Source organism: Trachypithecus francoisi, unplaced genomic scaffold, assembly GCF_009764315.1.
Source record: "Trachypithecus francoisi isolate TF-2019V2 unplaced genomic scaffold, Tfra_2.0 Contig01579, whole genome shotgun sequence".
Lineage (NCBI taxonomy): Eukaryota > Metazoa > Chordata > Mammalia > Primates > Cercopithecidae > Trachypithecus > Trachypithecus francoisi.
In genome coordinates this window covers 34,483,464-34,505,718 of record NW_022681442.1, presented here as the reverse complement: position 1 = coordinate 34,505,718, position 22,255 = coordinate 34,483,464, and the positions used below count along the sequence as shown (strand labels likewise).

At 41.3% G+C, this 22,255-nt stretch overlaps 1 protein-coding gene across 7 annotated transcripts in view; it reads right to left on the bottom strand.

Moving 5' to 3' along the window:
* Positions 1–349: 349 nt before the first annotated feature.
* Positions 350–22,255, bottom strand: part of ARHGAP19 (Rho GTPase activating protein 19) — an 80,085-nt gene continuing 58,179 nt past the window's right edge. For 2 of the 7 annotated variants that reach the window (XM_033187259.1, XM_033187229.1), the window contains 4 exons: positions 13,910–14,008; positions 7,896–8,006; positions 7,269–7,347; positions 350–4,281 (listed from right to left, as the gene is read on the bottom strand). In XM_033187259.1, the coding sequence (XP_033043150.1) occupies positions 4,271–4,281; positions 7,269–7,347; positions 7,896–8,006; positions 13,910–14,008 (300 nt within the window). In that variant the 3' untranslated portion in view covers positions 350–4,270. The other 5 variants (XM_033187239.1, XM_033187245.1, XM_033187252.1 and 2 more) reach the window with 4 other exon arrangements.

Genomic DNA, 22,255 nt, shown 5'->3' with positions numbered 1-22,255 from the left:
AGCTGTCTAAACACACCTTCCCGCCTCAAATGAAAACCTCATCTAGGTTTTCCTGTTATTGTTAACTATCACTCCTTATTTTTTAAATGAAGAAATAAAAATTACGTGAGAAACTGAAACCCACGTGAAGCATTCTAGACTCAGTCATGGGAAATAAGGAAGCTCAGAATCCTGGAGGCTCCAAATCATTCTTCTTATCAGCCAAAAACCCCGCTCCTCCTCAACCCACCCACCCAGCTAAAAACAAGCCAAAGAGGAGCCTTTCTAGAGGCTTCACTTTCCTCAGAACAAGAGAAAAACTCTCTTCAAAATCAGCAGTCAAAATGTGAACTAATAGACCAGCCAAACCTCTGGATGTGAAACAAAACAATTTTAATTTCAGAATATTACAAGAATATAAAAGAAAGACAATGCATAGGATCGTTTCTTCACAATTACACACATATAGTCAAATAAGAATGAAAACTTTAAACAAAACAGTTAAGAAACCTTGTTTCTCTTGTTGAGCAAGATGAGGGATAGGACAAAGACAACCCTTGCTCTGCAGAAAGAACCCTGGGGTGAGGGAATATTTCCCCCACAGGTTCTATCTGTCCCCAGACATGGCCAGGGGAGGGCTCCATGGCTCTTTAGCATAGGCTATGGCCTCACATACTCCAGTCTCCATGGTAACCCAAGCACTCAGGCTATTATGTCCCACATCTCCTCGCTGGCCTGCTTCTGTCAACTCTACACTGGTAGAAGATCTCAGCCTTAGCTGTCTAGGGAAGCTAACTTCCTACAGTGAGTTTTAGTTGAGTTAATCACCACTGGTGTGAAAAGCCTGTGCAACTTAGGAACCCAAATCTTTCCCAAATTCTAGACAATCCCACAAAATGCTAGTATCTAGGTTTAGATCTAGGTCCTGTCTTCTGTTTGAAGGTTTCAGGGTAAAGGAGGGCAGAGATAAGGCTCTCTCCTGGGGAAAGGAGTTCTACACAAAAATGATCTCAGAATGGGGGCCATTCGCGTCAAGCATCTGTATGAGGCCTTATAGGAAAGAAGACAGAGTCTAGAGACATCTATTTCTAAAAATCACCCGGTTGCATGGCCAGTCACAGTGGGGCACGTTCCCAGTGACCTCAGGTTCTCCTAGAAGGCAGTATTTTCAACTGTATGCTAACACAGGCTCCTGTGAGGGAAGCTGAACAGAAACATTCCTGCTCAGGAGGAGAGAATGGCTCTGTTCTGACACTCTAGGATCTACTGTTCTGTTCTAGGTTAACAGAACAGATAACTCTGGAGCACCCAGGTGTCACTGTAGTCAACAGCCCTCCACTAGCCCATTTCCCAAGGGTGTTCCCTTATCCTTCCTGAATGATTCTGGAAGGACATTCTGGGTAAAGAGCTTTCTTTTGTGGAGGATCAACTGTAGTTTTGGTTACGATTCATTACCTGCTCCTTTTGTTATGGTTCATTACCTGCTCCTATTTTGGCACTCAGGAAGAGTCAGTATCTCCTGATGCTCTTTCACTGCTGGCAGGGTTTTCCACACCACATTCATTGGTCCCAATGTAAAAGTTTATCATTGTAAAAGGTGATAAACTCCAACACCTATGGTTCTCACCAATTCAGTCAGTGGGGTTCACACAGTACAGTCTGGACCAGGAAGGTGGCCTACAGTTTAATATGTATATCCTGGCACAAACACAACGCCCCATATTGACACCACATCAAACCCCATCACAGGTGACCCCAGAAAGAAATGAAGTTGTAAAAACCACAAGAAGAGGCACTTCCACAGAGATTGTTCCAACATGAAAAACAAACACAATGAAATGGATTCAAAAAAAATCTTATAGATTAAAAAACTCTGTTAAATACTGGCTCAAAAACAATACCTGCCCACCAAATCAGAAGGGAGACAGCAGCCTTCTGTGGCAAATAATAAAAGGGGTTTTGTCTGTGTTTTCTGTAAGATTCCACAGGATTAGAATAGTTACATATTACAAGGTAGAAGGTTATGCTGCTTACTCCTCAAATTTGGATTCTAAGTCAATCACAGCTTCTATTAAGAAAAATGACCTATAAACCCCTAAAGCAAGGGAAAACATACTCAATAAATAAACAAAACACACACAAACAACCCAAGGAGACCAGCTATATAAAGGCATGTGCATGTGATAAATATCTCTCTCGCGACCCTCACCCCAGAACACAACCCTTGCTTTCTGATTCCATTCACCCAAAGAGCATCTACGTCCATCTAAATCTCAGCTACTTCCCTTAAATAGAACCAAAAATTAACACGATGACAAGGAGCTATCAGGTCACCACTCTGCTCCCTCTACCTGATGCCAGCCCTGTTTAACAGACCACAGCACCACTTCAGGATGAAGCACATCTAAACAAACAAAGGAAAGAAGGAAGAGTTAAGGAAGAACACCATTTCAATTTGGTGATACCAAAAGGGTTTTCTGTTTGCATTAACTGCTATCTAGTGTAAGAGATTTCATTTTCTTAATAAGAAAAAAAAGTCAAGTATTTAATAGAAACCTACGCAAATGAATTTGCTAATATGTGTTTTTTAAAATGACATAAAACTACTCTAGAGAAAGGGGCTTCTAAGCAGTTTTGTTTTCCTAACCATCTATTGTTCACACTCTATTAAGCTGGAAGACCAAATTTTACATTTTTCTCCACTATTGCTGTTACAGCAGCAAAAGCAGCAGAAAGGCTGGCAGAGAGGGCTGCCAGCTGGGCACAAGGCCAAACTCTGCTCCCCCAGTCATCTTTCATTTCGGCAATGGTGCAGCATATTCAACAGTTTAGAAATGGGTCAGCAAACCACATTTTGTGGGGCAACTGCTTCCCCATAGTGGCCTGACTCAGCTCCAACCCACAGGGTGAGAAGGGTTATAGAGCTCCACAGAGCCAGGCACAAACCTGAGCATTCTCCCCTGCCACGTGCTGCTCTCTGGGCAGACACCAGTTCATACTAGGTCGAAGCCATGCCACTGCTCCATCCAACATATGTGAACACACCAAGTCCAAAAACCAGAAGCTCTGGCCCCATCTCCAAATTACCACCTGTGCCCCTTCTGACAAGGAGAGGGCGGCACAGTAATACTCCTTGAACATTGGTGATAAGCCACAGCTGCTTCCAAATAAGAACATTCTCTCCTTTAAATCCTGTCAACCCTGCAGAGGCTGCTGCTGGCTTCTTTTTTCGGATTCTAACTCGTTCTCAGGAGACGGTCTAGCCTGCACCCTCAGAGGGTGCAATATAATCCCACCCATAAAGACTCATCCTGGGACATAAAGGCAGCCAGTCCCTCCTAGGCACACTCCAGAGCTTCCTCCACATACAAATATTTCAGCAAACTTCTACTATGCTGTCAGTGACTTTTCTTGAGTCACAGTGATTTGGTTCAGAAGTATTACGTTGGCACCAGAGATGTTTTAGTCAAGAGGCAATTGAATGAAGGTAACAAGTTCAGCAAAACACAATTAGGAAAAAGGGAAAGAGAAAGAGATGGACAAGGGTGGGAGAAATGGAAGGAAGGAAAAGAGTTTAATAATTAAGATTTGTTAAAATACTGTATCATTCTGAATTCTCTTTTTCAATACTGCAGGTCAAATACTCTGGTGTCAGACCCAAGAAATAATAAAAAATGTCCAGAAAAGCTATAAATTCTTTGGACACAAATTAGGTATTGAGGAATACAGCCTCATAAGATAAAGAGTTTTCCCAAAGCTCAAAGTGAAAACAAGGGAAAGGCATCTAGCTTAGAGCCCATCCAAAAACATGGCTTTTAAAACAAAAAAATCAACAAAAACAACCAAATACCCAACACTATCAAAACAGAGAAAAACCCAAAATATCCATTAAAAATAACATCAATCCACTAGGACTGACAGTGCTTTTTCAAAAATTACTGGCAGTTGAGCACACATTCCATATTTTTTTCAAAAGTGGAATCTGCCTAAACACATTGAATGAGCACTGAAGCCCACCTTACTGTGCTATATAAGTTGGTTGGACAGTTAGTGGTTTCCCCATATTAAAAAAGAGAGAGAGAGCCTAAGCAGTCTCTCAGAAGGCACAGCTTGCAAACATCATCCAGTGAGTGGGATTAGAGGTATCAGTCGGGTCATGGGATTAGTTGGCCTTGACAATTCAAAATGCAGCAAGCAAGCTGCAAGTCCAAGCTTTGCTGTGGGCAGGAGTAACACCTTGTCCACTAAAGAGAAAATTCTGCATGGACCATAGGAGACAACTCTGGATCCTTCAGAGAAATCCTAGGTTGAAGGAAAAACAAGAGCATTAGACATGTTCTTAAATATTTCTTTTTGCAGACATCCCATTCAGAAGCCACAGGGTCTACATTTAGTATCTTCTCCAAACTGAGGGCCAATGAGTTTAATTAAGAATTTGTGACTCTACCAAATAAACATCTGCCTGACATAATCTCATTCATTAAATCATCTTAATGGCTATAACAGCTAAGAATAAGTGCATATTTTGTGCTGCTCTAAGTTATTTACGTACATTATTTATCCTCACAATAACCAGTATATGAGGTACTACTCCTACCATCTTACAGAGGAAGAATCCGCAGCCTACACAGTTCACTTGCCCGAGGACTAATATATAGCTATTAAGCAGCAAAACTGGGAATGGAACCCAAGCCCAGCTGAATGCAGAACTCATGCCCCTCTCAACAGTGAATGTTTACTAAAAGTCGACTCAGCACAAGGCACTGTCATTTTTCAGAGGAAGAGAAGAACAGGAGACAGAAGGCCACAAATACACTCAGTCTGACATTTGTCTTCTAGAAGAGAAACTAGTTACAGAGATAAGACAACACATGTGAAGTAAATACAGTAAATCATACTAAGTGTCAATATTTTTGTAGCATTAGTAAGTTCAAAGGAAAAAGTATTATATCTAGCTGCATTGGCCAGAGGAAGTTTCAAAGAGGAGGTGAGATTTAGGCTAGACTTTGCAGAATGGTAAGATTTTGACTACTGAAACTAATGGCCATTAATAAGTAGGTGCTAAATCAATGGTTCTCATGTGGAGGTGACTTTGCCTTCTCACCCCCATGGGACATTTGGCAATGTCTAGAAGCACTTTTACTTATCACAACAGGGGGAAGGATGCTCCCAGCATCTACAGAGTAGAGGCCAGGAAGGCTGCTCATTATACAATGCATATGGCAGCTCCCGTCACAAAGCATTATCTGAACCAACATGTCAGTAGTGCGCCAAGGTTGAGAAATCCTGTACTAAATAAAAGTCTTTTTGGATTATGTTGTTGATCATAGTAATAAAATGTCATTATCTTCTTCAAAGAATATTTTACTTTTATTATAAACATCACTATCAAAAACTCTGGGGTTGTGTATTCATTGTTGTGTAAAAGAAATATATGGCAGGCACCTGGATCTGTGGGCTTGGAGACTGCCAATGTCTGAAGAGAGTTCAGACCTGGAGTTGCCAGGCTGGAAGTAGTTATCATACAGAGAGCAGAGCTGAGCAGTGGAAGGAGACCAAGCTGCAAAGAGGCAGGAGAAGCAAGAGCAGAAAAGAGCAGAGAACTTAAGATAGAGCATTGAAAAAAATAAAGATGTAGTGGAATAGGCAAACAACAGTAAGCCACTGCAGATAAGGAAAAGAATTAGGAAGAAGGAGAACGAGAATAATATAGCATCATAACACTAGGAAGGCATTTCCAGAGAGAGGAAGTGACCAGGAGACAGTAAAGTGAAAGTGCCATTGCCTGATCCGATTGAGGGCCATTCGTTATCTCGACTTCTCTGAACTACTAACATTTTTGAGAATCTAATTAGAACTATATATTCTCTCCCCCAGAAAAACACACATATGTACCTACATAAAAGATTCCATCAACAATACCGAGAACTTTATTAGACCATTTAGGAAGTCCACAGACGACAAGGTCAAGAATCCCTGCTCTAAAGCTTACTGGTGAAATATTAAACTGGTTTTTAAAAAATGTCTTTCTTTCTTTCCAAGGTAGAGCTGTCAATACACAAAGATATTATTTCCAGATGTCTTTCAAAAATGAAAGCAACAAAAGGTGTAACTGATACAAAACAATGTAGCCTTCAGAAATAACTTATGCTTGGTTTTGATTCATGGACATACAGAAATATTTAGACACAAAAAACTCAAACACCCATCTTGTCTCAATTAGACAGTCCAGCATAGAAGACAGAAGCAAGGAGGAAAGAAAAAAGAGTTTAGATAATTCATTCAAGGATAAGTAAGAAGAATATACTGAAATCTAATTTTCCAGAAAAGAATTTATCCAAAAGGATTAGGCTTTTGTTCTCTTTCTATTGCTGATGTCTCAAATAGTAATTATGCTCATGTCCCAGCGATAAAATGATCATGTCAAACCAGACTCACTTCAGCTGCCACACGAGCCTTATATAACAAGACCAGGTTTCAGCTCGTTTTTTATAGTAACAACTATAACCACTTGTTAATGCTTTAACAATGACAATGTGCTGCCAAAACATTATTTCAATTGAGCCTCATAATAAATTAATAAATCTATGAAGTAGATGTAACTTTTATCTTCATTTTCAGAGGAGAAAACTTGAATTCAGAGAGAATGAGTGGTTTTCCTGGGTCAGAGGAATGATAACTCCCATCAGGACTAACCACAAATCTCACAGCCTTTCCACTGACCCACTTGGCTCCTTCAGAGGAAGGCACAGCAGTCTTTTACCAGAAGAGCCTGGGACAATCAGCAGTCCCAGCATTAAACAGTCCTCTTTGTCCTAAATAGCCCCCAAAATATGCTGTACGATATGATGTCCAGGATTCTTAGGCACAAGCTGTTGATCTGGAAAGCTTCACTAATCAGGGCTAGCCTACACAGAAAAGGAACCTAACTATTCCATAAGCATGCTCCCAGCACTGTAGAACTTGGTTCCACAAATCCATTTACACTTGTTTTTAATTTGCTTCACAAGTATTCTTAAGGTATTTTCCCCATGTGTCCTGTCTGTACAAGAACACAGGGACCAAGTAGGTCTGTGTTCACAGCTCTACCCCTTAACACCCAAGACAATGCTGAGTAGATGGTTCAATAACCATCTGGGGAATAAACTCAAGGGCAAGGACCTGGTCTTGCAATTTTTATGTCACTTCTGACTACAAATGTACTATCCTGGGAATTCAAACAAATGCTACTGACTACATGCAGAAAGGAATTACATTTAGTAAGAACACAGAGTAAGTACAATTAGTACCTTTTTTCCCCTCTTTCTTCCCTTCAGGCCACTTCAATCTTGTTGGTGTCATCGTGACAGCTGGAGAGCCAGAAAATAACTGTAATAAGAAAATTGTACAGTGGTTTCAATGTTCTAATGGCATTCCTATAGACAGACTTTACTAAATGAATTATTTGTTTAATTTCAATGTGAAGAGTTTTTCTGAGACTGACATATTTATATCTCATTAATCTTAACCGATTTACTGCTGGCTTAATGAAGTAGGCATGCCTAGGATATCTTGAAGCACCACCCCACAGGTAATGTAGAGCTCAAATGTCACCTGTCACCTGTGGCTCAAATGTCACCTGTCACCTGTGGAATATCCCAGTAAGAACTAACTGCTTCCTCCAGCACTTGTTTAAGGAGCTATTGTACGGTATTACTCATCTGCTTGTGACTAGTGATATCCTTCTTGAACTCAAAATGTGTCTGTTTGTTGAATGAATCAATGAAAACCAACAGAAAGAAGGTAGCATAAACGAAAGGACTGAGAAAAAGCCATTTGAATGGCAAAAGAAACACAGTAAAAAAGATGACAGTATATCAATTTTCCTCTTTTCTACAAATATAAACACACAGACAGTCCAAAGAACAGTGTCTTACTGAGTTCCTATTTTCTTTGCTGGCTCCCTTCAATTCACCAATGGCCACAGATTCTGGAGTGGGGTTCCTCTTTTTCTTTTCTGACATCATCTGATTTCCCAGGACTTTCCGCTGATTTAAGAACAGAAAACATTTGATTTATAAACACCTACTGTATCAATAGTGGTGAAGGCTATTATAGCTTTCAAAACTGTATACTGGCCTTCCAAACTGTAATGTCCTTGGGTTAAAAAAATCTCAGCATTCTGATAACTCTGTACGGACCTTCTCAGGCCATCTTACACAAGACAGGCCAAAGCATGTTACCAAAAAAACCCCAAATCATTACTTTTGTTTAAGTGATCACTTTTCCTCCACATTTAAAAGGGATTGAAAGGTTAGAAGCAACTTTAAAGTGGATTTAAACAAGCTAATATAGGTCAATTACAGTGTGCTTCTGAGACCAGTTAACTCACAATATAGAAACACCAGTTACTCATCATATAATTTTTTCTCCAAAGATGTGCTGTCTCTGGCAACTACTTAAAAGGTCCCTCCCCCCTACTCACCACTAAGGGATACTTAGGCTGGCTCTTCTCTAAGGCACTTCTTCCTCCCTGTCATTTACTCACACAGGACTGGAACATTTGGAGACATTCTATAAGAGTTCCTAATATAGCGACAAGAAGGTAGAGGCCTTCTTAAGGGGGTCACATGACTATACTGACATTCAGAGCAAGACTAAAAGCTCTTTCATCTCTGAACAGCTTAGAAATGATGTAGTTTATGTAACCGCCAACAGTGACAATTCTACCATCTTTGGAGAAATCTTTCTTTTTTTCCCTTAGAGAATAAATTTGAAATCCAAAAAAAGAACATATCAAAACTAGAACATTAAACCCTACATTATAAATATCAGCAGCAATATTCAGAACATTCTGATTTAATAAATAATTTACATGAGAGGAGTTCTAGAGGAAAAAACTCTAGCCAAAAAAGGGATCGAGACAGGCTAGATGGTCAATTATACCTTGATAAGGCTGAGGGAAAACACAAATTAAAAATATTTTAGGCCAGAAGCGGTGGCTCACGCCTGTAATCTCAGCACTTGGGGAGGCTGAGATGGATGAATCACTTGAGACCAGGAGTTCAAGACCAGCCTGGCCAACATGGTGAAATACTGTCTCTACTAAAAATACAAAAATTAATTGGGCATAGTGGTACATGCCTGTAATCCCAGCTACTCAGGAGGCCGAGGCATGAGAATCACTTGAACTCGGGAAGTGGAAGTTGTAGTGAGCTGAGATCATGCTACTGCACTCCAGCCTGTGCAACACGGTGAGACTCTGTCTCACAAAAAAAAAAAAGAAAAAAAAAGACTAACACATAGAGAAACATTCATCTGGCTATAACTTTTCTGATTATCAATCATCTTATTACAGGGAAGTAAGAGGGAATGATAGATTCTTCCAAATGAGAAGAAAAAAACGAGAATAAACTAAGGATTTTCATTTTACTAGCCCTGAATAAGCAAGTAAATGCACTTTTAGGATTCTAGCTAAGCGATTTTTTTTTAACGGGATAAAAGAAACATAACATAAAATGTACTATTTTAACCTTTTTTTTTTGAGACTGAGTCTAGCTCTGTCACCCACGCTGGAGTGCGGTGGCACGATCTTGGCTCACTGTAAGCTCTGACTCCCAGGTTCATGACACTCTCCTGTCTCAGCATCCCGAGTAGCTAGGACTACAGGTGCCTGCCACCATGCCCGGCTAATTTTTTGTATTTTTAGCAGAGATGGGGTTTCACCGTGTTAGCCAGATGGTCTTGATCTCCTGACGTTGTGATGCACCCGCCTCGGCCTCCCAAAGTGCTGGGACTACAGGTGTGAGCCACCACGCCCGGCCCCTATTTTAGCCATGTTTAAGTATACAGTTCAGTGGTATTAAGTACCTTCATAGTGTTGTGCAATCAGCACCATCATCCATCTTCAGAACTTTCTCATCCTCCCAAACAGAAATACTGTACCCACTAAACAACATCTCCCCATTCTCCTCATACTCTTAGCTCCCCTGACAACCAACCACCTTCTCTACTTTCTATCTCTACGAACCTGACTCATAGATACCTCAGTGGAATCATACAGTATTTTTCCTTTTATGATTGGATTATTTATCTTAGCATAATGTCTTCAAGATTCATGCATATTGTAGAATATGTCAGAATTTCCTTCCTTTTTAAGGACAAATAATGTTCCATTATCTGTATATCCAAGTTTTGTTATCCATTCATCAGTCAACAGACATCTGGGTTGCTTCTCCCTTTTGGCTATTGTGAATAATGCTGCTATGAAGACGGGTGTATGAATATTGCCTCAAGACCCTGCTTTCAATTCTTTTGGGTATATACTGGGAGTAGCATTGCTGGATGATAAGGTCATTCTCTTTAAATTTTTTAGGAACTGCATTACTGTTTTCCACAGTAGCTGCTCCATTTTACATTCCTATCAACAGTACACAGGGATTCCAATTTCTCCACATCCTCATCAACATTTGTTATTTTGTTATTTTTTTTTTTTTATAATAGCTATCCTAGTGGATGTGAAGTGGTATCTACTTGTGGTTTTGATTTACATTTCCCTAATGATTAGTAACATTGAACATCTTTTCATGTGCTTCTTGGCCATCTGTACATCTTCTCTGGAGAAATGTTTATTTAATTCCTTTGGTTTTTTTTTTTTTTTGGAGACGAAGTCTTGCTCTGTCACCCAGGCAGGAGCGCAGTGGCGCAATCTCGGCTTACTGCAACCTCTGCCTCCTGGGTTTAAACGATTCTCCTGCCTCAGCCTCCGGAGCAGCTGGGACTATAGGCACGTGCCAACATGCCTGGCTAATTTTTTGTATTTTTAGTAGAGATGGAGTTTCACCGTGTTAGCCAGAATGGTCTTAATCTCCTGACTTCATGATCCACCCGGCCTTTGCCCACTTTTTAATGAGGTTGTTTTTGCTGTGTTGAGTTACAGGAGTTCTTTAGATTATTACGGATATTAACCCCTAAACATATATATGATTTGCAAATATTTTCTCCCAATCCAGGGGTTGCCTTTTCACCCTGTAGATGGCAAAGGAAATTTTGATGTCAACTAAGCCTAATGTCCTAGAAGCTACTGGCCCCAGGTCAGGATTGAGAGTGAATTCTAGATATCTATAAATTATAACTAGGACCAAAATTACAGTAAGAGGAATTTGTAAATGCTAACAGCTGTACCTTAAAAAAAAAAAAATTACAGACACAGTGGCTCACATCTGTAATCTCAGCACTTTAGGGGGCCAAAGCAGGAGGATTGCTTGAGCCCAGAAATTCAAGATCAGCAACACAGGCTGTGCATGGTGACTCACGCCTATAATCTCAGCACTTTGGGAGGCCAAAGCGGGCAGATTACCCGAGGCCAGGAGTTCAAGACCAGGCTGGCCAACATGGTGAAACCCCGTCTCTACTAAAAATACAAAAAATTAGCCAGGCATGGTAGTGGGCGCCTATAATCCCAGCTACTCGGGAGGCTGAGGTGGAAGAATCACTTGAACCCCAGAGGTGGAGGTTGCAGTGAGCTGAGATCATACCACTGCACGCCAGCCTGAGACACAGAGAGAGACTCTGTTTCGAAAAAAAAAAAAGACCAGCAACACAGCAAGACCCCATCTCTACAAACATTTAAAAATCAGTCAGGCCTGATGGCATGCACTTGTGGTCCCAGCTACTTGGGAGGCTGAAGAAGGAGGATAGCTGAGTGCCCAGGAGATCAGGGCTGCAATAAGCCATGACAGTGCCACTTGTACTTCAGCCTGGGCAACAAGCAAGACCCTGTCTCAAAAATAAAAAAAATAAATATTACAAGTTATTTATTTTTAGGGCAAAAATTTTAAATTTTAAGCAAAGAGCTCCTTATGTGGCTGGAATTATAGATCTTAATAACAATTTTTAAAAGAAAAGCAGGGCAAAACACCAAAAAATCAAAATAAAATGAAGTCATTATCCTCAGCAAACTAACACAGGAACAGAAAACCAAACACCACATGTTCTCACTTATGAGTAGGAGTTGGCCAGGTGCGGTGGCTCAGGCCTATAATCCCAGCACTTTGGAAGGCCGAGGTGGGTGGATCACTTGAGGTCAGGAGTTTGAGACCAGCCTGGCCAACATGATGAAACCCCATCTCTACTAAAAATACAAAAATGAGCCAGTCATGTTGGTACACACCTGTAGTCCCAGCTACTTGGGAGGCTGAGGCAGGAAAATGGCTTGAAACCAGGAGGCGGAGGCTGCAGTGAGCCGAGATCAAGCCACTGCACTCCAGCCTGGGTGACAGAGAGAGGCTCCATCTTAAAAAAAAAAAAAGTCCGGGCGCAGTGGCTCAAGCCTGTAATCCCAGCACTTTGAGAGGCCGAGACGGGTGGATCACGAGGTCAGGAGATCGAGACCATCCTGGCTAACACGGTGAAACCCCGTCTCTACTAAAAATACAAAAAACTAGCCAGGCGAGGTGGCGGGCGCCTGTAGTCCCAGCTACTCGGGAGGCTGAGGCAGGAGAATGGCATAAACCCGGGAGGCGGAGCTTGCAGTGAGCTGAGATCCGGCCACTGCACTCCAGCCTGGGAGACAGAGCGAGACTCCGTCTCAAAAAAAAAAAAAAAAAAAAAGTGGAGCTAAACAATGAGAACATATGGACACAGGGAGGGGAACAACACACACTGGGGCCTGTTGGGGGGTAGGGTTGGGGGAGAGAGAGTATTAAGAAAAACAGCTGGCCAGACGTAATGGCTTATGCCTGTAATCCCAGCAATTTGGGAGGCTGAAGTGGGCAAATCACCTGAGGTCAGGAGTTCCAGACTAGCCTGGCCAACATGGTGAAACCCCCTCTCTATTAAAAAGACAAAAATTAGCCGGGTATGGTGGCAGGCACCTGTAATCCCAGCTACTTGGGAAGCTGAGGCAGGAGAATCACTTGAACCCAAGAGGGGGAGGTTGCAGTGAGCCAAGACCGTGTCATTGCACTCCAGCCTGGGCGACAACAGTGAGACTCTGTCTCAAAAAAATTTTTTTAAATAAAAATAGCTGCTAATGCGTGCTGGGCTTCATACCTAGGTGATGGGTTGACAGGTGTAGTAAACCACCATGGCACACATTTACCTATATAACAAACTTGCAATCCTGCACATGTATCCAGAACTAAAAATAAAAAAAATTTAAAAAATTAAAAAAAGGATACTCAGTGCTTTGGGGGCAGCAATCTCTTCCAAAAAACAAAAAAAAGAAAAGTAGAAAAGAAAGGCAGTGTATGGTACTAATCTCTCTCCAAGTTAACCAAAACCTTGCCTTAGTTCATGCATGGAAATTTGAACCCCATGATCAAGTTATCTACTGCCACCTGAAGGCAATATTCCTTCACTACAAGTTCCAATAGTCTGAAGATCTGTAAATTTAATCTGCAAACACCGTGACAGCAGCAATAACATGGAAGCATATTTTGTATTTGTTTTAAAAAGATTTTTACTGAATTTGATACATGGAAGAAAGTACAACTGTTAAAAATATTAAGCTCACAAAAATCTAGGGTATCAAAACTCACTAGTCTATTAGAAAATTCAGTTTTGTAACAGTTTCCCTAGTCTGTCACAACTTCCTCATTTCTCCACGGGTTTACCAAATTGCATAAAAAAGTGTGTAACTTGAAGCAGGTCAGAAAACAAAAGAGGCCGCTTACACTGCTCAGGAATGCAGACTCTGTCCTCAGCCCCAGAAGAAAAGGAAGGACCCTTACTTCTAGTACTCCTCACTTCACAGAGCCCCTTCTCTGATGTGAAACACGGCAAAGCGCTTTGCAATATAAAAGCTTTTCAACATTTTGTCTTTACCCCCTTATAAATTAGCCCTTTATAGGGTCCCCAAAAACAGAAGAAAACTTTTTATGCATAAGAAAAATCACATTGTTACATTTCCTAAAAATCAATGCTGAAAATGACAGCCCAGCATACCTACCTTAATAAGCCCACTGAAGGAGCGTGAACGAGCCCTCTTTTGTACCTGGGAAGTAGAAGGTTCTCGCCCTGGTGTCTGGGTCAATGACTGCTTATTAAACTAAAAGAAAACATAGAGAACATTTTATAAATATTTTCCCATCAAGACACAGCATTCTGTGACAACTAATAGCTAAGTGTAAATAAAAGTCCAGGAAAAACTGAGTCTGTGCATAGATGGATTAGGAGGTCAACAAGCAAATCACAAAGTCAGAAATGATGATGCCAAAAGAATTGGATTCAATTGCTCTGAGGGGCTCTGCACACCACATTCTTTGAATGTAGAATTACTGTCCCTATTTTACAGACAAAAAAACTGAGACTTGGAGAGTTTATGAAATTTACCCACGATCCTCAGCTGCTAACCAAGACTTTTTTGCAACAAAGCATCTTGGAACCACAGTTATTGGCACAATCTAAAACAGTCCCTAATTTAACATAAATTGCATACAGAAATTTTTTAAGTTACTAAAACTCTTTAAATGGACATCTATCATGACTGCCAGCCAACAATATCGTCAGAGGAAATACATCAGAATGCAGACTTGTCAATGCTATCAACATCAGCTCTCTGGAGGTACCTAAAGTGGAAAACGAGAAGACCCAATGCATTGAATAATCTTATTCAATGCTTTTTCAATGCTTTGATTAGCCATTCATTTCCCACTTAAAAAGTAATAATAATATAGCATTTAACTCTTCTACTCTTCTGCCTTTTCTGGTTGTTGTTGGAGACAAGAATCTCACACAATTGCCCAGGCTGGAGTGCAGTGGCACAATTGCGGCTCACTGCAACCTCCGCCTCCCAGGTTCAAGCAATTCTCATGCCTCAGCCTCACGAATAGCTGGGATTACAGGCGTGCACCACCACACTCAGCTAATTTTTTCTATTTTTAGTAGAGATGGGGTTTCATTGTGTTGGCCAGGCTGATCTCGAACTCCTGACCTCAAGTGATCCGCCCACCTCGGCCTCCCAAAGTGCTAGGATTACAGGCGTAGGATTACAGGCATAGGCCACCACACCCAGCCTCTTCTGCCTTTTCTAACTATACTTTTAAAATTTCGGAATTGTAAAAATTTGGAAATTTTATCAGTTCAAGTTCTGGAGGTTAAAAATTACTTTTACATAAAACTACCAAGAGGTTCTCAAAGTTAATTATCTCGGCAAGCAGAAAAATTAGCCACGTCTAAAGAGCTTAGCTAGTAAGTATCCCTCCTGAATAAATTGGGACAAGTAAAAATGCATCATTCCTGATGTTGGCAAGGATACAGTAAGGTAAATTCTCTCATATCCAACTCGGGGGGAGTGTTACCTGGCAAAATGTTCTGGGAGGGTATTTAGCAAGGTGTATCCAGAGCCTTTTTAAAATGCATATTAAAAAGTACACGCCACTAAAAATACAAAAATTAGCCAGGCATGGTGGCGTACATCTGCAGTCTCAGCTACTCAGGAGGCAGCAGTGGGAAGATCATGATCACCTGAGCCCAGGGAGGTTGAGGTTGCAGTGAGCCATGATTGTGCCACTGCACTCCAGCCTAGGCAACAGACTCAGAAAAAAAAAAAAAGTATACACCACACATAAAGGGTTCTTAGCCTGAAAAACTGAATTAGAATCAGATCAAACCTCTAGAAGTAGATCTAACTACCAGTTTATAGCATGAACAGAGGACTGTGAAACATGTTGAATAACATCACAGGAATGCAATCATTAAAATCCAGACTATAGGCCAAGCACAGTGGCTCATGCTTATAATCTCAGCACTTTGGGAGGCCAAAGCCAGCAGATCACTTGAGCTCAAGAGTTCATGACCAGCCTAGGCAACATGGCGAAACTCTGTCTCTACAAAAAATACAAAAATTAGCCAGGCATGGTGGCACACGCCTGTAGTCCTGGCTACTCAGGAAGCTGAAGTGGGAGGACGGCTTGAACCCAGGAGGCAGAGGTTGCAGTGAGCTGAGATCACGTCATTCCAGCCTAGGCAACATAGCTAGACCTTGTCTCAAAAGAAAAAAAAAAAAAAAAACTCAGTCTATGGAAAACAATATAGTTTCTTCCACAAATAAGTTTCAAATACAATAATGTACCACATAATGACATTTTGGTCAATGACAGACCACACATATGACAGTAGTCCCATCAGATTATAATGGAGGTGAAAAATTCCTATCACCTAATGACATCACTGCCGTTCTAACATCACAGCACAATGTGTTACTCAAATGACTGCAGTGATGCCGGAATAAACAAACCTACTGTACGGCCAGCTGTATAAAAGTCTAGTGCATACCATTATATATAGTATGTAATTCTTGATAATGATAATAAATGGGCTAGACATGGCAGCTCACACCTGTAATCCCAACACTTTAGGCGGCCGAGACAGGTGGGTCACTTGAGACCAGAAGTTCAAGACCAGCCTGGCCAACAGGGTGAAACCTCATCTCTACTAAAAATACAAAAATTAGCCAGGTGTGGTGGCAGGCGCCTGTAATCCCAGCTACTCAGGAGGCTGAGGCAGGAGAATCGCTTGAACCCGGGAGGCAGAGGTTGCAGTGAGCCAAGTTCACGCCACTGCACTCCAGCCTGGGTGACAGAGCGAGACTCCATCTCCAAAACAAAAACGATAATAAATGTTACTGGTTTATGTCTTTACTATACTATACTTTTATCATTATTTATACTTTTTACCATTATTTTAGAGTACACTCCTACTTATTTTTTTTTTAAAGTTAACTATACAACAGCCTCAGGCAGGTCTTTCAGGAGGTATTCTAGAAAAAGGCATTGTTATCATAGGAGATGACCGCTCCATGAGTGTCACTGCCTCTGAAGACCTTCTAGTGGAATAAGATGTAGAAGCAGAAGACGCTGATATTAATGATCCTGTGTAGGCCTAGGTTATGTGTATATTTGTGTCTTCAGTTTTGGGTTTTATTTTTTAGAGACGGAGCCCGCTCTGTTGCCCAGGCTGGAGCGCAGTGGGAGGGATCACAGCTCACTGCAGCCTCAAACTCCTGGGCTCAAGTGATTCTTCCTGCTGAGGCTGAGGCCTCCTGAGTAGCAGGACTACAGGCACACACTCATGAGCCCAGTTCACTTTGTTTTAAATTTTGTGGATACAAGGTCAATGCTGCCCAGGGTGGTCTCGAACTCCTGGCCTAAAGCAATCCTCCCACTTTGGCCTCCCAAAATGCTGGGATTACAGGAGTGAGTCACCACGCCCAGGTTGTGTCTTAATTTTTAATTAAAAAGTTTTAAAATTTACAAAAAAAGTTAAAAGTTTTTAAAATAGAAAAAAGCTTATAAAGATATAAAGAAAATATTTTGTACAGATGCATAGCGTTTTCACGTTTTAAGCTAAGTGTTATTACAAGAGTCAGAAAGTTAAAAAAGTTTTAAGTGTGTAAAGCAAAAAAGTTACAGTAAGCTAAGGTAATTAATTATTGAAGAAAAAATGTTATGTTTAGTCTAGCCTAAGTGTACAGTGACTATAAAGCCTACAGTCATGTACAGCAATGTTCTAGGTCTTCACATTCACTCACCACTCACTCACTGACACACCTAGAACAACTTCCAGTCCTGCAAGCTCCATTCATGGTAACTGCCCAATACAGGTATACTATTTTTATCTTTTATACTGTATTTTTACCGTAACTTTCCTATGTTTAGATACACAAATACTATTGTTACAAATGCCTACAGTACTCAATACAGTAACATCCTGTACATGTTTGTAGCCCAGAAGCAACAGGCTACACCATACAGCCTAGGTGTGTAGTAAGCTACGCCATCTAGGTTTATGTAAGTACACTCTGTGATGTTCACACAACAATGAAATCACCTAAAAACACATTTCCTAGAACACATCCCAATCATCAAGTGACACACGACTATAAAGAAAAAGGGAGTGGGCCAGGCACGGTGTCTCACAACTGTAATCCCAACACTTTGGGAGGCCAAGGTGGGGGGATCACGAGGTCAGGAGATTGAGACCATCCTGGCCAACATGGTAAAATCCCATCTCTATTAAAATACAAAAAAAAATTAGCCAGGCGTGGTGGCGCACGCCTGTAGTCCCAGCTATCCTGGAGGCTGAGGCGGGGGAATCGCTTGAACCCAGGAGGTGGAGACTGCAGTGAGCCGAGATCAGAGATCGCGCCACTGCACTCCAGCCTGGTAACAGAGCAAGACTCCGTATCAAAAAAAAATAGAAAAAAAAAAAACAAAAAGGGAGAGAGAGAGAGAGAGAGAGAGAGAGAGAGAGAGCGCGTGTGTGTGTGTGTGTCTGTGTGTGCCTAAATGTAGTGTGGCACCCTGGATTGGATCCTGGAGAAAACAAAAAGGATATTGGGGGGAAAAAAAGTAAAATCTGTAATGTTAATAAATAATGTACTAATTCTTTTTTTTTTTTTTTGGACACGGAGTTTCACTCGTTGTCCAGGCTGGAGTGCAATGGTGTGATCTCGGCTCACAGTAACCTCTGCCTCCCTGGTTCCAGCTATTCTCCTCTGCCTCAGCCTCCCAAGTAGCTGGGATTACAGGCCTGCGCCATCACGTCTGGCTAATTTTGTATTTTTAGTAGAGACAGGGTTTCTCCATGTTGGTCAGGCTGGTCTCGAACTCCTGACCTCAGGTGATCCGCCCGCCTCAGCCTCCCAAAGTGCTGTGATTACAGGCATGAGCTACCCTGCCCGGCCCTGTACTAATGTTAATTTCTTAGTTTTTATAATGTTAATATTACGGGGAATTGGGTAAAGGGTACTTACCCAGTTTTTATTTTAAAGTGTATTCAAACAAACTGGCAATGTTTTAAGGGGAAAAACAAGAAGAAAGGGAGAAAAAGAGGGACTTATCTATTAAAAGGGACCTAGTACATATAGCAGCCAAAAACATAATATATACTTGTTGATCATGCCACTTCTAGCAAATAATCTACAATGAAAATACTTATGAACAAAATTTATAAACTAAAAATATAATTCCCAAATACGTCCTGTAGTAGGCAAATTATGTATAAATTTGGTTATACAGAATAGAATATTATATAAACATTTAAGGTTGGGCATGGTGACCCATGCCTATAATCCCAGCACTTTGAGAACCCAAGGCAGGCAGATCACCTGAGGCCAGGAGTTCGAGACCAGCCTGGCCAACATGGTATAATCCCGTCTCTACTAAAAATACAAAAATTAGCCAGGCATGATGGTGCTCCACTGTAATCTCAGCTACTCGGGAGGCTGAGGCAGGAGAATTGTTTGAGCCCAGGAGGTGGAGGCTGCAGTGAGGTGAGATGACGCCACTGCACTCCAGCCTAGGTGACAGAGGGGAACTCTGTCTCAAAAAAAAAAAAAAAAGAATATTACATAAACATTGAAACTGTTCATAGCCTTTTAATAATATGAGAAATGTTTGTAATATAAAGTTAAATGAAAAGGGCAGAATATAAAACAATACATATTATGATTTTTTCTTTTGGCCCAGATGTAAGGGCTCAAATATGATCTTAAGTAAAAGAAAACAATGTGAAACACATATTCATGGAGAGAAACACTAGGAGGAAATACTCTAAAATGTTATCAGTGTTTACCTCTGGATGTGTATAGGTGATTTTTATGTTCTCTTTACACATTTCTGAGAGTTTCAATGTTTCTATAGTGAGCATGTATAATTTTTATAATCATAGAGAAAAAATTAGAACACCATAAAATTATAGTTTCTTCAAAAAGATACAGCAGGCTGGGTACAGTGGCTCGTATCTGTAATCCCAGCACTTTGGGAGGTGAGGCGGGCAGATCATTTGAGTTCAGGAGTTCGAGAACAGCCTGACCAACGTGCTGAAACTCCATCACTACTAAAAATACAAAAACATTAGCTGGGCATGGTGGCACATGCCTGTAATCCAAGCTACTCGGGAGGCTGAAGCAGGAGAATAGCTTGAATCTAAGAGGCGGAGGTTGCAGTGAGCCAAGATCGAGCCACTGCACTCAAATATGATCTTTTACTTAAGATCATACTTACTTAAGATCATATTTGAGCCCTTACATCAATACGCCAGCCTGGACAACACAACAAGACTCCGTCTCAAAAAAAAAGAAAGATACACAGTATTTAAAATGTATGGAAGGATGGGTAGGTGCGGTGGCTCACACCTGTAATCCCAGCACTTTGGGAGGCCGAGACGGGTGGATCACTTGAGGTCAAGAGTTCAAGACCAGCCTGGCCAACATGGTGAAACTCCATCTCTACTAAAAATGCGAAAATTAGTCGGGTGTGGTGGCGCACGCATGGAGTCCTAGCTACTCAGGAGGCTGACGCAGAAGAATTGCTTGAACCCGGGAGGCAGAGGTGGCAGTGAGCCGAGATCGCATCACTGCACTCCAGCCTGGGCAACAGAGCAAGACTCTGTCTCAAAAAACTAAAACTAAAACTAAAACTAAAATAAAATGTATGGAAGAGTCTGTCTGCATGCATAACAAATGCTTCGACTTGTCATGTTTAGTGAAAACAGGAAAAAATGTTAAAGTATATGGTATGATCATAACTATGTAAAAAGATATCCAGAGGAAAAAGACCAAAAGACAAAAGAAATGCCCACAACAAAAACACTGGCAGGAAGAGTGATTTGCTTTCTTCTTATCCTTCTCTATAATTTTCTGTTTTTCTAAAAAGTGCAAAATTTTTTTCTTTCTTAAGTATCAGTGTTCTTTTTTTTTTTTTTATTTCAGACGGGGTTTCACTCTTGTTGCCCAGGCTGGAGTGCAATGACATGATCTCGGCTCACCGCAACCTCCACCTCCCGGGCTCAAGCAATTCTCCTACCTCAGCCTCCAGAGTAGCTGGGATTACAGGCATGAGCTACCACACCTGGCTAATTTTGTTTTTGTTTTGTTTTGTTTTTTGAGACGGAGTTTCGCTCTTGTTGCCCAGGCTGGAGTGCAATGGCATGATCTCAGCTCACCACAACCTCTACCTCCTGGGTTCAAGCAATTCTCCTGCCTCAGCCTTCTGAGTAGCTGGGATTATGGGCATGCGCCACCACATTTGGCTGATTTTTTTTAGTAGAGACCAGGTTTCTCCACATTAGGCTGGTCTGGAACTCCCAACCTCAGGTGATCTGCCCGCCTCGGCCTCCCAAAGTGCTGGGATTACAGGCGTGAGCCACCGCACCCGGCCCTAATTTTGTATTTTTAGTAGAGATGGGGTTTCTCCATGTTGGTCAGGCTGGTCTCGAACTCTGGACCTCAGGTGATCCACCTGCCTCGGCCTCCCAAAGTGCTGGGATTACAGGTGTGAGCCACTGCGCCCAGCTGGTATCAGCGTTCTTGTTGAAAGAAGTCATTATACCTGTCCTACATGAAACTACTTAGTTTCTATCAAGAATTAAATCACTAGACTGGTTTGAATCTGCAGCAATACTCAGCCAACACCCTGTAAAATTCTAACACAATTTGCTAGATCTCAAACTAACTTCAAAGAGATGGCAGAAACTTTTCTCAAATGACTTTGTCAATTCTTAAGAACAGCTCAGTTCACCATTATCTGAGTACTTGTTTATACCTGGCCTTATGCTGGGAGTAGGTATAAAATAAGTAAAAAGAGACTCTTCCTCCAAGAAAGTCCCAGTTGAATAAAAGTCAAGAGGCTGACCGTGCCTGTTCAGGTAAAATTCAAGAGGGATTGAGACAAAATTAATCTCCTGAGAAAGAAACTACCCAAAGTCACAGGATTTACTTAAACCACACTTTGAGTCCCAAAATAGTAAATCTGTTCCCATAGCTCCAGCATAAACAAACTTAGCCACCAGAATTCCTACTTTCTAGTATCACACTAGGGCCCTGATTTATTGTGTTCTCTAACTGCAAACGACTCTGCTAGTAAAAAGTTACCACTTAGACTTTGCTATGCCAGCCACTCTACATAGATTATCTCTAATTTTTAGAACTATGAAACATTGATGTTACTATTACCATTTTACAAACAAGAAAACTGAAACTCAGAAAAGTTATTTTATAAGAAAATCTGGAGGGTTTAAACTTTGGAACAATATAGTGTAACTGCTGGTCCTCTCTCAGCAAACTTGGGACATGACCAAAATGAGAGACACTCTAACCACACTTGGATCCTCCTGCTTAACTGTAGAAATCAAGAGCCTCCACTCCTTTCTCTAGTGGAGCAGTGGCACAGAGATCGCCGTGGAGATTCCATAGACAAGCCTGCTTTCTTGGCTGAGCCAAAAATTAAATGAGATTAGGCCGGGCGCGGTGGCTCAAGCCTGTAATCCCAGCACTTTGGGAGGTCGAGAAGGG